General features: G+C 55.8%; 2 protein-coding genes across 2 annotated transcripts; one reads left to right on the top strand and one right to left on the bottom strand.

The window, feature by feature from the left end:
- The first annotated feature begins 637 nt into the window (after positions 1-637).
- On the top strand, positions 638-2,078 carry psal (uncharacterized protein). The gene is made up of 4 exons (XM_002948284.1): positions 638-792; positions 906-1,094; positions 1,373-1,563; positions 1,700-2,078. The coding sequence occupies exons 1-4, from the start codon at positions 670-672 to the stop codon at positions 1,791-1,793; spliced, it is 597 nt and encodes a 198-aa protein (XP_002948330.1). The 5' UTR covers positions 638-669; the 3' UTR covers positions 1,794-2,078.
- Positions 2,079-3,858: 1,780 nt separating this feature from the next.
- VOLCADRAFT_88567 (uncharacterized protein) lies at positions 3,859-8,759 on the bottom strand (the record flags this gene model as incomplete). Its single annotated transcript, XM_002948143.1, has 9 exons — positions 3,859-4,076; positions 4,260-4,396; positions 4,777-5,414; positions 5,772-6,004; positions 6,289-6,349; positions 6,627-6,714; positions 6,992-7,125; positions 8,078-8,167; positions 8,481-8,759. 9 exons carry the CDS (start codon positions 8,757-8,759, stop codon positions 3,859-3,861), a joined length of 1,878 nt encoding a protein of 625 aa, XP_002948189.1.
- Positions 8,760-12,034: the final 3,275 nt, after the last annotated feature.

The raw sequence follows: 12,034 nt of genomic DNA, 5'->3' as shown, positions 1-12,034 counted from the left end.
TGAGCTCTGTATCGCATTCCCGCAGCGTACTGGTAGGGAATGAGATGGCGCAGGAGTGCACGGTGAACATACGAGATCAACATGAAGACATCAGTTCATTGCATGTGGAGTAGGATGCAGGGGTGAAATGGTGATTCAAAGGAATAGTCGTTGTGTAAACCTTCTCCAAACACAGCTTACAGGTAGCTGCATTGTTTGCCGGCAGCAGTTTCTGTGTCCTCAAGCCATATTACAGCCAAGTTGCATGCAGGCAGTAAGAAATATAGTGGGAGTGCAGTTGGCAGGGGTTGCGACCGGACCTGCATATTAGAATTAGACCCCGGGGTCGCAACAAAAGTCTGTCCACACTGTCTGAGGACATTACAAATTCTTAGCATATACACACAATCAGCATAGGTTTGATTCGTATTGCGAAGTGCTTATATGACTTAATTGGAAACGAACTAGCAAGATGAGAGAGGCGAGGATAATAACGCTCTGTTTAAGCAAAGAACAAGTTATCCTAGCAACATAAAGTCTTAAACATCTTTACCAATTCGGGCAATTGCATTAGAGAATTGCGCAGGAGGCCCTACAAGATCTCGTACGGCACGAAGATGTTTTTGCTTAAGCTCTCGCAGCGTGCAAGACAGCTGTGGTCCAGCTCTTGCATTCACCAATTGTACCAAGATGGCCGTCGCTATGCGTCAGTCGTGCGGCCTGCGTGCCACCACCGCCCGGCGCCAGGTTCCCCTGGGCCTGGGCCGCGCGTCCACTCTGCGCGTTGTGGCGATGGCTGATGCCGCTAAGAAGGTAGATAGTGAAGATCACCAGCTGAAAATATGATTACAGTGCAAACTTCTCTTGTCTTCATAGAGAACCGTCCATGAAAAGGCAAATTACTATCCACACTTGCTCGTCTGCAGGCCCAGGTGATCACCCCCGTTAACGGCGATCCGTTCGTGGGTATGCTGGAGACCCCCGTGACCTCGGCCCCAATCGTCGCCACTTACCTGAGCAACCTGCCGGCCTACCGCACTGGCGTTGCTCCCCTGCTGCGCGGCGTGGAGATTGGCCTTGCGCACGGCTTCCTGGTAGCTGGCCCCTTCATTAAGGTAGGTCCCAGCGATAACTTCGTTACATATGCACAGCGACGAGCTCTTGTTGTCCGATGTCGATTGACACTACCAGTCACCAGGGAATGGCTGTGCTTTGCCTATTTGCTTAAATGCGCACTTTCAATAGGCATACCTTCTAGTAACAGGCTGTGAACTTACGGAATAAAGGATATCAAGGATTTGCTTGCCGATTACTTGGCAAACTTTGGAAGGTACTACGAGCAGAGCTGTGTTGCTGATGACTTCTTCTGTATGGTTTACAATGTTCCCTGCAGCTGGGCCCGCTGCGCAACGTGCCCGAGGTTGCTGAGATTGCTGGCTCTCTTTCGGCTGCTGGTCTGGTGCTGATTCTGTCTCTGGCTCTCTCTGTCTACGGCTCGGCCCAGTTCCAGTCTGCGCCTAAGCTGGGCGTGAAGACCCTGTCGGGCCGCAGCGTTGCCCGCGACCCGCTCTTCTCCGCTGATGGGTAAGCTCTATTTCATATAAAAGAATGAGACTGACTCAGTCAAGTAAGATGATTAAGATGTCATGATCTTCGTGGGTTTGTACTGAAGTTGCTACCCATTTACTCGTTCATTGCACCCTCTTGGCTCGCTCTGCAGGTGGGCTGAGTTCACTGCTGGCTTCCTGGTCGGTGGTGAGGCTGGTGTTGCATGGGCTTACGTCTGCACGCAGATCCTGCCGTACTACTCGTAAGGGCCTGGAAGCAGCTCTCTTACATACCTAGGGTCTGTTGGGGCGCGGGTTATGGCGGCTTCCTGGAGGTAGTCGTGAAGCCAAGGTCGGGTAATTTTTTTGATGAGCCGCGAGGGGTGGGACTCTTTGAATGTTCCCTGTGAGGAAATCTGTCACCGACTGCAGAGAAGATGATGTGTTAGACTGTAGCCGATGTGTGTTGAACAGATGAGGGTGACTTATCGGTTCGTGTGCTCATCATTTCGACTCCCGCTTGGCTTTGTAAAAAACATTATGGGACTCGCTTTTCAGCTCGTCGGCTGATCGGCCGAGCGAACTTACAGGTGTATTTGTTGACTGCTAACTAACGAACGCACACCAATAGGAATTACATCACATGGGAGGTCAGATCATTGGACATGCACTTGGTCAGAGGTGTACTCAGTCATGAGTGGCAATTGTCGTCTTACCTTCGGAAAACCTGCAGTTGAACGGTTGCATGTCCCTGCAACCTCGATTCCAACGCGGCAGTCTTAATCCAACACAAACGTTAGGTCGGTGTTTACAACTTTTCCCTGTCACATGCGGTGATTTGGGTTTTCGGAGCTACCACCTTAGCCGGCCCGATTACTAAGTAGGGATATGTGTATGTGTGTGTTTGACCTCATAACTATAAAACTACCCATACGAGCCGAAGGCCCAAGGGCAATATCTATACGCCTAAAGGCCACGGAGAACAGGAAACACCGCACATCAGCCCAGACTAGCGTCCAAAGGGGGTAACTGAGTTTCGGTGAGCCCACATACGTTCCAACATCCTCGCCACACGTACTGGTTCCCATTTCATGGCCTCCAACATGCTCTGTTGATGATCGAATCCCTCCTCAGCATTAACATCATTATAGGCTGGGCATTCCAATAAGACGTGTTTTTTATCCAAGTAGGCATATGGGGCTCGTGGCTAAGCTACCTCGGAAAAAGTAGGGGTTCAGTGCCACCAGCTACCTGGCTCAGGACGGAATCGCGAGCTGCAGTCTTGCAGCTGGGCTGGCCCATACGCATGTCTTCATGTAGAGACTTCATACTACATTAACGCTTCAGATAAGGGTTCCAGTCTATAGCGAAGCGAAGAAACGAAACAAACGATTTTCAATCGATCCGGACCGCCGCCAAACCAGGGCCCAAGAATCTACTGCGCTGCTCATCGAGGGATGGACTGATGCCCGTCCCAGAGCACAGGAGAATGCGGAAGCTCTGCCCTGAGAATACACATTTTTATTGAGCTTTTCCGATGCGGTTCTTTTTGCATTGACTGTCCCAAGTGGCAAATACTTGGGGCTGCCGCCACACGTATAACTAGCTGGGGTTTCCAGGTGCCGGGACCACACCCTTCCATCACGAATCATCAACACCACCTTATATCCCTACAGACCTCCCCGTCCTCACAGAGCCGAGTACGATGGGCCGCAACCATGTCGGCCACCGCAGCTCATGGAGCATCTCATCCCTTTGTCGCTGTGGCGGAGAGTCGCAAAGGGTTTCCACTCTCAAACCACCCACAGGGCGGCGGCCCCCAGCAAGACCGGACTGCCCTGGTGGTGGTATGTGGCGGCCCAACGGTTTAACGCCATCTCTGCGGAATCGGAACGCCGTGTCCTACTACTAGTTTCGTTTGTAAGCTTTCTCCCAGCAGACGCGGGCAACCACCATGTCGACCGTCAGAGCTTCGGCACAACTTTTAAAATTGGAAAAATACAGAGAGGATTAGCATGGCCCCTGCGCAAGGATGGCACGCACAAATCGAGAAATGGTTCCAAATTGTCAGACAGCATAATAACATCTCCTGATATAACAGCACAGCTGTAATTTCGCTTCACTTTCCAGCTCCTGCCACAACCTTTTACCATCGGCTGCTTCCGAAGCGAGGCGGCAGTCCGATTCCGGACAGTGATTCAGCGGGCAAATGGGTCCCTCAACCTGCGCCGTTTGACACTTCCTTACAAGGGCCTCGGAAACGCTCTGTCCATTTAACCCTCACCCCGGAAGTCAGGTGACCGCTCAGCCGGGCCAGGTCGGTCATCACCCATCACCCATCCGACAACATTGACCCCAGGTCAAGCCACGTCGGTAATCCTCCCCGCAGGTCCTCCATCCGCTGCTCGGCATACTCCGGCAGCCCTTGTAACGCTGTTTGCAGCTGCTTGGCACTCCGAAACCGTACGGCACCCGTCCTGAACCACGCAAACTGCGCTGCTAGGAGTGCCGCTGTGAGGCTTGGGAACCAGAGCAGGAGCGGCGGCGCCACTGTGGCGGCAGCAACAGCAGCAGCACTATTACCGCTACAGCCACTGACACTGCAGTCGCTACAGCCAGTGGTGCTACACATCCTCTCAACCTCTGCGCCTCCGCAGCCGCCCTCCACCACACTAGTCATCGCAACCCCGTCGCGTTCATCAACCAGCCCCACCAAGACGCCTCCTTCCCCACCTCCTCTGCCACTATCATTCCCTAGCCGCCACTCAACCTGCTCGGCACCCTTCTCCTCCGTCCGCTTCTCTCCCAGCAGCTGCTCACCCCTTTCAAAGCCTCGCCTGGGCGCCATCAGCACATGCAGCCCGAGGTGCCTGCGAACACGTGCAAGGTGTTGTGGGTGGGAGGGGCAGGGCCATGTAGGAGTCTTAAATGGCAAGATCCTCAATGGCGCATACATACATGCATACATACATACTGGGATAAAGTAGACCTGCGAGCTGACCAGGAATGTAGTTGAGCCGCCGTTGATCCGGCAGATCCCGTTGGATGCCAGTGGTGGGTGCTGAACCTGAGCGATCCACTGAGAAGTCGGCTAGGGTGAATGGATGAGGGTGCCCCAAAGTACCGGGGAAAGCAGGGTCTGCCGGGTAGCGGCCTCAGGGTGAAGATAGACCCCCTGTCCCACACATCGGCACATATGTATGTATGTATGTGTGTGAGATGGGGAGCTGAAATCACCCAGCTTGCGCACCTTAGCCTCTCGCGTCTGAGGTCTCCATATCCGTCACCTCTCCCGCCTCCTCCTCCATATACTGTGGATTCCGCAAAGTCCGCGTTCCTTCTCCCACCTCCTCCTTCTCCTCCTCCTTCCCATCCTCCTCCTGAGAGTGCTGTTCCCCCTCCTCCTGCATCCCCCCCCGCACCCCCCCCCGCCGCCTCGCCGCCCGCTGCCACCGTTTTCCTCCGTTTCTCCCCTCCTTCTACACCCCCGTCCCGCAACTGTTGGTACATGGTGGTGGGCAGACCCCGACCCAGGTAACGCAGCCACCAGCACTCGGGCAGCACTGCCAGAGCGCCTCCCGATACAAACGCATCAGCAGCCCCAGGGCCGAAGGGTGCGGGCCCAGATGGGATCGCGGGATTGGCGGGGTCCGCACCCTGGCTGCCCAGGGGCAGAAGGTCGTGCAGCGGACCTGCTGATGTCCCCCCCAGCACTCGTACGGAAAGGGGGACAGGCGGGGCGTCGTTGGACGCTGCTGCAGTAGTAGCGATGGCGGGTGAGGGCGGCGGCGGCGGTGACTCGGAACCGGGTGGTGGCGGTAGCGGCCTGTTCCGCGGCTGCCGCGGCAGTAGCAGCTGCGGGTGGTTGCGGCACAGCTGTTGCAGTACCTGAGGGGTGTCGCGGGAGGAGATGGCAGCTGGCCGGGTGGGTAGGCGGGAGGGAGCGCTGAGGAGCAGTAGGACGGGGAATTACACAGGGTCTGTGCCTCTGTGTTGGGTTGGAGCCCCCGGGGGGAAGGTGGACCGCGTGGGGAGGTGCTGACATCCACGCGCGCGGGAGCTTTCGCGCTGGGTAGGACCCGCAACAGCGGCATTGCTATGTACGGAGACCACGAGGGACCCCAATGCCGCTGGCAGAGCGAGAGGTTTTCAGCGGCACACGGCTGGCCTGAGGTGCATGGGCCTCTAGTTGCCTCCCAACACCGACATATTGGCTGCGGGTGCACTGGCGGCATCTTGCCGCACCTGATACTCGCGCCCTGTTGAACACCACACGTGCAGTTCACGCGCACACAGCCGCCGCTTAGGGTTCATTTCACGGCCTGTTTTCCCTCCCTGCTCCCTCATCACCTCCACCTCCATCTCCACCGCAACCACCTGGGGATCCTCCGCGGCCTGAGGTTCCAAAGAGAACCAGCAGTTGAGGGTGCAGCGCTCCCCGCGGGACACCTCCTCTACGCAGTGCACATTGCGGCGATCTGTACGGACGGTAGTACGGACACATGTACAGATGTACGGCATGTGCCGACACGAATAAATCCGTAGCGTTATATATGTTTGACATATCCACATATGTAACGAATCGGTGTAAGTCCTCCTGTCTTCTAAGGATTGTGCGGGTGGCTGACGAGGCGCCGTTGCCACCCCGGGTTGCTTGAAGCTTCATCCAGCCCACCGAGTCCATTAATGTCATAGCTCCTAAGGAGTGTGGTCCGCTTAAATCAGTGCGACCGACGACCCAAATGGATACTATGTGCCGTACCTGCCGTATACGCGACCAGCCGACCTGCGCGAGGCGCTATTCGCAGGGGTTCCGGGCCGTCCTGCGCCCGCGGGCAGGGTAGAGTGCTCTGGATACACTGCGGGAGCTAAGTTGTATTTGCGCTGGTGTAACGTTGGACTCCCACCGCAGCCCCAGCACTGCCCTCCCCCTCCCCCACCCCAGCTCGTCAATCCCCGGTCGCCAAGAAGTCACCCCCCGAGGGGGCCCTCGCTGGGGCTCCGTGGCCCAGGGGGTTGTTCCCCTTCCGCGCTTCTTCCTCCCTCCTTTTGAGGACTCCCGTCCTTACGACCCTTCCCCCAACAGACACACACACACACCTGGAAACGGAAGTCGCCCGTGTCGAAATCCTGCCCCTGGTTGTTCAGGTACAGCACAGCGGATACATGTCGCCGAGCTAGATACTCCCTGCAGCACCACGGCGGGCAGTAGCAGCAGCAGGTCGGGCGGTATAGCAGTAGCAGGTCGGGCAGTAGCAGCCATGATGATCAGCCAGCTGTCCTCGATAGGGCGAGCATCGTTGCAAATACCGTTGACCGCTGCGCCAACACCCGTTGTCGTCTTTATCCGAAGTCGACGTCCCATCGGTCTGCGGCCCCATCCTCTTAGTCTGGGGGGCCTCAGCAAAGCCAGCCACTCCAGCGCTGTTGTCAGCGCTGTACGGCAGAGAAAACGGTTGGCACACCTGTTGGCGTCGTGATGCCAGCCCAGTGCGGCGCCGCTGGACCAGCCAATAAGGCCCGTGAACTCCACCGCCAGCTCCAGGGAGAGACCGAAAGCGGCCTCTACGGCCGATAGTACGGCATGGCGGGCGCGGACCTGGGACGGGGACGTGGTCGACAGCATCACAGCATCAACCCTAAGTGCGTATGTCTTCTACACCCGCCACATATAGGGTCTTGTGCGCCGTATTGGCGGACGGATGTGTGTATTACACTCCTGGAGTTGCGTCACTCTCCGAAGGCGTAACTGGCCCATACTAGCCTTTAGGGGGTCCAAGGGCCAGTCGGGGGCTGTGCTGTCTGAAATAGATAAAAAAACGCGATAGAAATCTAAAGACTATATCCAAATAGATAGACAGACAGACAGACAGGTGTGCCCTAAGCGCCGAACTCTGCTCTGCCACAGGGGTCATCGCTGACTGTCGGCAGGACGGTTGTGGACCAGCAATGCCCCCCAATGGCCGCATTCCCCCCGACCACTGTATGCCCGCGTTCGCGTGCAGCTGCTGGCGGCACACCGCTTGGACCTCTTCTTCCCTCACCCACATCAAGCATCTAATAGCTTGTCAGACATCCTGTCTGTCGCGGTTAGCCTGTGTGTGCTTGTGTATGTTTGTGTGTCTCATATATGTATTGCCGGGGACGCGTAAACACAAGTCTTGCGACCTGCTGGTCGATACGAGCCACGAAGGAGCTCACAGGCCACCTATTGCCCTCAGCCTAAAGGCACCCGCACAGGACCTCGCAACAACACAGACGGTCGAAGGAGGAAGGCCGGGAGGGAAAGATAAAGAAGCTGACTACCAAAAACGTCACCACCAGACGTGGATAGCCCAGACATAGCCAGGGGGTGATCGAGATGTGCGGGTCAACCAACTATAGGGCCCCATAGGACCGCGACGGACGCGGCCTGTTCATCCCGAACGTCCCAAACGTGGCAGGATGTCGGGGCACCGTGTATTGCAGCACTCGCTAGGAGTAGTGGTTGCGGCGGTGGAAATGGTGGTGGGAAGTGTGGTGGTGCGGGAGGGCTGGGTGGGAAGGCGCACCAGGGGAGGCAGCAACCAGGGCGCAGTAGCGGCCACATCGTGTATTGTCGCGGAACATACATGCGGCCGGTAGCCCACTGTGCTGCTGGACTGGGGGGTTGCGGAGCGGGCGGTACAACGGGGTGGATGAGAGCATGGATTCATGTGCTGGGTCGTGGAATGGAACTAGTGTTCGTGTCCATCTGTGCGATTGCGTGTGTGCATGGTCGCAGCTCGTATGAAGTTTTTGCGTTCGAGTGGAATGGTGGTAAGCTTTGGAAAGTTGTTCCTAAGCGTGTGGATGTCATAGGTGTGAGCTGCAGCGAGCTGTTACCCCGGTTCAACAGTAAAGTTATCTAACAGCCGACGACATAGTCTATATGGCTGTTACCGTCTATATCGTACAGTTTCGCAGTACACGCACCCGGAACACAAAAATCAGTTCACGACATAGCTCCGGTGACAGCACTCCGTCTATCACGGTGCGCACGGACGGCAAATTAGCAAGGCGAGGATGCGGGTGGCCGGCTTCGGCAGAGCCAGCGGTGTCGCCTGCAATTCCTTCCGGCGACACCGAAGTTCCTGGATCTGATTTTTCCTCAAGGTCTGTCTCATCAACTGTTGGGGGACCTGGCGTAGTCTCGGGGTCTGCTCGCTGGCGTTTCCGGCAATGCCCCTTAGCGGCATAGCTACCGGCTGTCATGGTTTAGATGGTAAATGTAGCCATCCAAGGGTTGTTACGCTTCTTTTCAATTGTTGGTGTCACAGCTTAAGCCTATGTATGGCGGCATCGCCTGCTTCTTGTTTGGCCGAATTGTGACGCTCCTGGCGCCGCCGCTCCTTTTAGTCACACCAGACCCAATAGCATAGAAAGCCCTAACGCATGGCCGTTGTGGATTGCAAAATGTCAAGCAAGAGTGGTTTGATCAACCAATATTCCGTTAGGATGGAAGCGTCTACAACCGCCATTTTAAAAACGTACACTCGTGGCCATGAGCCCGACTGCCAGAGATGCGATATTTACAGTGGACCCGACCGATCCGATCGAGTGCAACGCTCCAAGGAACGCCTCCAGCACAACACTGTGGGCCTTTTTCAAAAAGAGTTTGGTCAGGCCATGTTAACCTTCTTAGCTGATAAACTCAGACAAAAAAAGGCCCACGGGCTCAGACATAAACCCTCAGAAAACTTCACCCTAAACTTCATTGTTCTCCGGATTTCGCAGTGTTGACTGACAGGTGGTTGTCAGGCACCTGATCCCACCGTTTTGGCGAATTTTCCCGGTTTGCAAAAGCAGTTAGACGGTCCCAGGAGTCGGATATGACCATGCAACTAATGCGGTTGAGGGGAGATGTAGGCAGGGCCGTGGTATTGGCCTGATGGCCCTCCTTGTATATCATACGGCGACCGATATTGAGCGAGCTGATGGCCGCAAGGCACACATGCGTCGACTTCTGGAAACGAAGTATGAGTGCAGAGGTAGGCAAGTTATTGCGAAGGAACTGCCGTGGTGCGTGGAAGCTGGGCGCATGCATGCATGTGTCGGACCACGGTACGGCAGCGGTACGGCTCCAAGCTTCTACCTGGGTCACACAGCCGCATTGGTTCTTTAACTGCCGTTGGTTTGACTGTTACCAAGTCAGTCAAGTGTGTCCCGCTGCTGGGACAGTGTCCTCTAGCTTTCCCCCACCCACCCACGGGTCAGTATCTTACATATTGTCCTACAATATTGGTCTAATCTTGGAGTACCCGTCTTTGTTCCTTTTTTCGTCAATCGTCTGTGCTTCGTCGTACCCCACACACCCGGGGCGATCCCGGGGGTTGCCACAATGCAGCGGTCCCTGTTTTTGTCGCTGCTGGCCTTGGGTGGGTCGCCCGGCCGTTGCCCGGGCCCTTGAGGTCCTATGATTGTTCAACGGTGCAACACAGGTAACTATCATCACTAGTGCAACTTTCAGGTGATGGGAGCGGGTTTCGCAGCCGGGTTGTTATGCTACCATGCCAAGCTATCGGCTGGTAGCTTAGCTACCGTAACGCAACACGGCAGGACTGAGCAATAACATCCCACACATACCCATAAAAACGGTGGGCGGCGGAATGCCCAACCACAAATTTACCCGGGTGATGCCAGAGCCACTCCGAAGTCCAAGCTTATGGTGTTGTGTATATGTGTGACACAGCTGGGTCTGCAGGGCTGGGGTGCCTGTGGAACTGTTAGCTGCAGCTAGGTCTTTCTACGTAGGGGACAGTTTCTACGTAAGCCACTAGCTGGTAGTGCGCGCTACCTATCCCGCTTATGGCCTACGTGTAGAAAGCGCCGGCCAATCCACAGGATGCCACGCGAGAGGCTTTTATCGAACACGGAGCGCAATCTAGTTGACGCAAGGAAAGCAGGACCGGACAGGAAGGTTAAAACGAGAAGCCCGCGCTGCCGCAGACTGTGTCTAGGACATGACCCAAATTAAGGCGAGGCAGGTTTGCACTCTTGGAAAAGTTCGAAAAGTTGCAGCGTCCAGGAAACAGCAGACCGCTGCCGCGAAGACATATACGCACATGCACGCGTTCTCTCACACGCAAATCCTAATCCGTACCAACAATTACCGCATGTTCCTGCCTCAATCAACGGCCTACGAACATGCTCGAGCGACTGAATAAACGACCATTCGCCATGCCAACAACACCAGCGAGCAACCGGAAACCGATACCAGTCCAAACAGGGCAGCAACTAAAGCACTATCGTGGTTGTAAAAGAAGACTTCGCATATGCGAACATCACAGGTAGGTAAATGAAAATTCAGCTGCGGCCACTTCGCTTCACAACACGAAGCAGTTACGGGCGCATACTTGTGCATCAAGTTGTTACGAACCCGCCTGGCGCAGACAGAACATCGCTGCAGGGGGCTGTGCCGGCAGAACTGCAACACAACAGCGCCATCAAGAGGTGTAAGCAATGGGCACTCGTTTGTTTTCTTGACGTCATTCAGCTCATCGCACGTCATGAATCCTCAGAGGCTCTTGGAGGAGGGCTGATCGCGGTCACCCCGACAGCCCACCCAAGCACGCAAATTGCGGGCCGGCTGGTGAGCTCCAATGAGCACTAAGAACCATTCACCCCTACTTGCGCTGTCACACAAGCACACACATTCGCATGTATTGCATTGGTAAGCACGCCTGTACCCACCATTACTGCTATCCATTTACGTGCCTTAACCCGCCCCTCACACGCCCTTCCGCCCCAACCCCGTAGTCCGCAAGTCCTCACGGAAAATTCCGAGACTCCTGCTTATCTGCACATCTTATCTTCCTGCCAGCCAGCCTGTCGTTTCGCCCACTCATCGCATGACCACTCTTTACGGTCAAGAACACATGTCGACATCAGCAACAATCCTGTCATCTTCAAGACGGAAAACCACGCCAAGAGAAAGGTGCGCAATACGAACAAACGCAACCGTCGCACACATGCGCTGCCGCGCCGCACAAGATCCACTCTATCGACAAGCCGCGGTGGTCCGTCTCATGCAAGACCCAGGAGGAGACCAACAGCATGACATCGGTACGCAACTGGGCTGTGGTGCAGTACACGGTACTCCCACCCGCATCATCTTGCAACTGCCACAATCAAAACACCGGACGCGGAGCTGTCCCTATTCGCGCCGATCTGGGTCGCCTCGAAAGCGCATGCGCTGGCCACCTGGCACATGTCTTTCCTTCAGTCCATACCCTTTTCTTCATGCACACACACTCAAGCCAACAGTTAAAGGTTCTAAGACTACAGACGCCTCAGCGTCGTCAATCACCACCACCACCACCACCACCAGCAGAATTCACCACATCGAGGCGTTCTTCGGAATGCCGCTGCGCACAGGGCACCGGTACCGGCCAGCAACCCTAGGGGCCCCTTCCCCGCGAGCCTTACGTCCGCACGTTCTCGCGACAATCCATTTCAAATCCTGGGGATGCCGCGGACACCTCGCCACT

The sequence above is a fragment of the Volvox carteri genome (assembly GCF_000143455.1).
Source record: "Volvox carteri f. nagariensis unplaced genomic scaffold VOLCAscaffold_9, whole genome shotgun sequence".
NCBI lineage: Eukaryota > Viridiplantae > Chlorophyta > Chlorophyceae > Chlamydomonadales > Volvocaceae > Volvox > Volvox carteri.
Note: the sequence above shows the minus strand (reverse complement) of the source record. Positions and strands in the feature narration are given on the sequence as shown.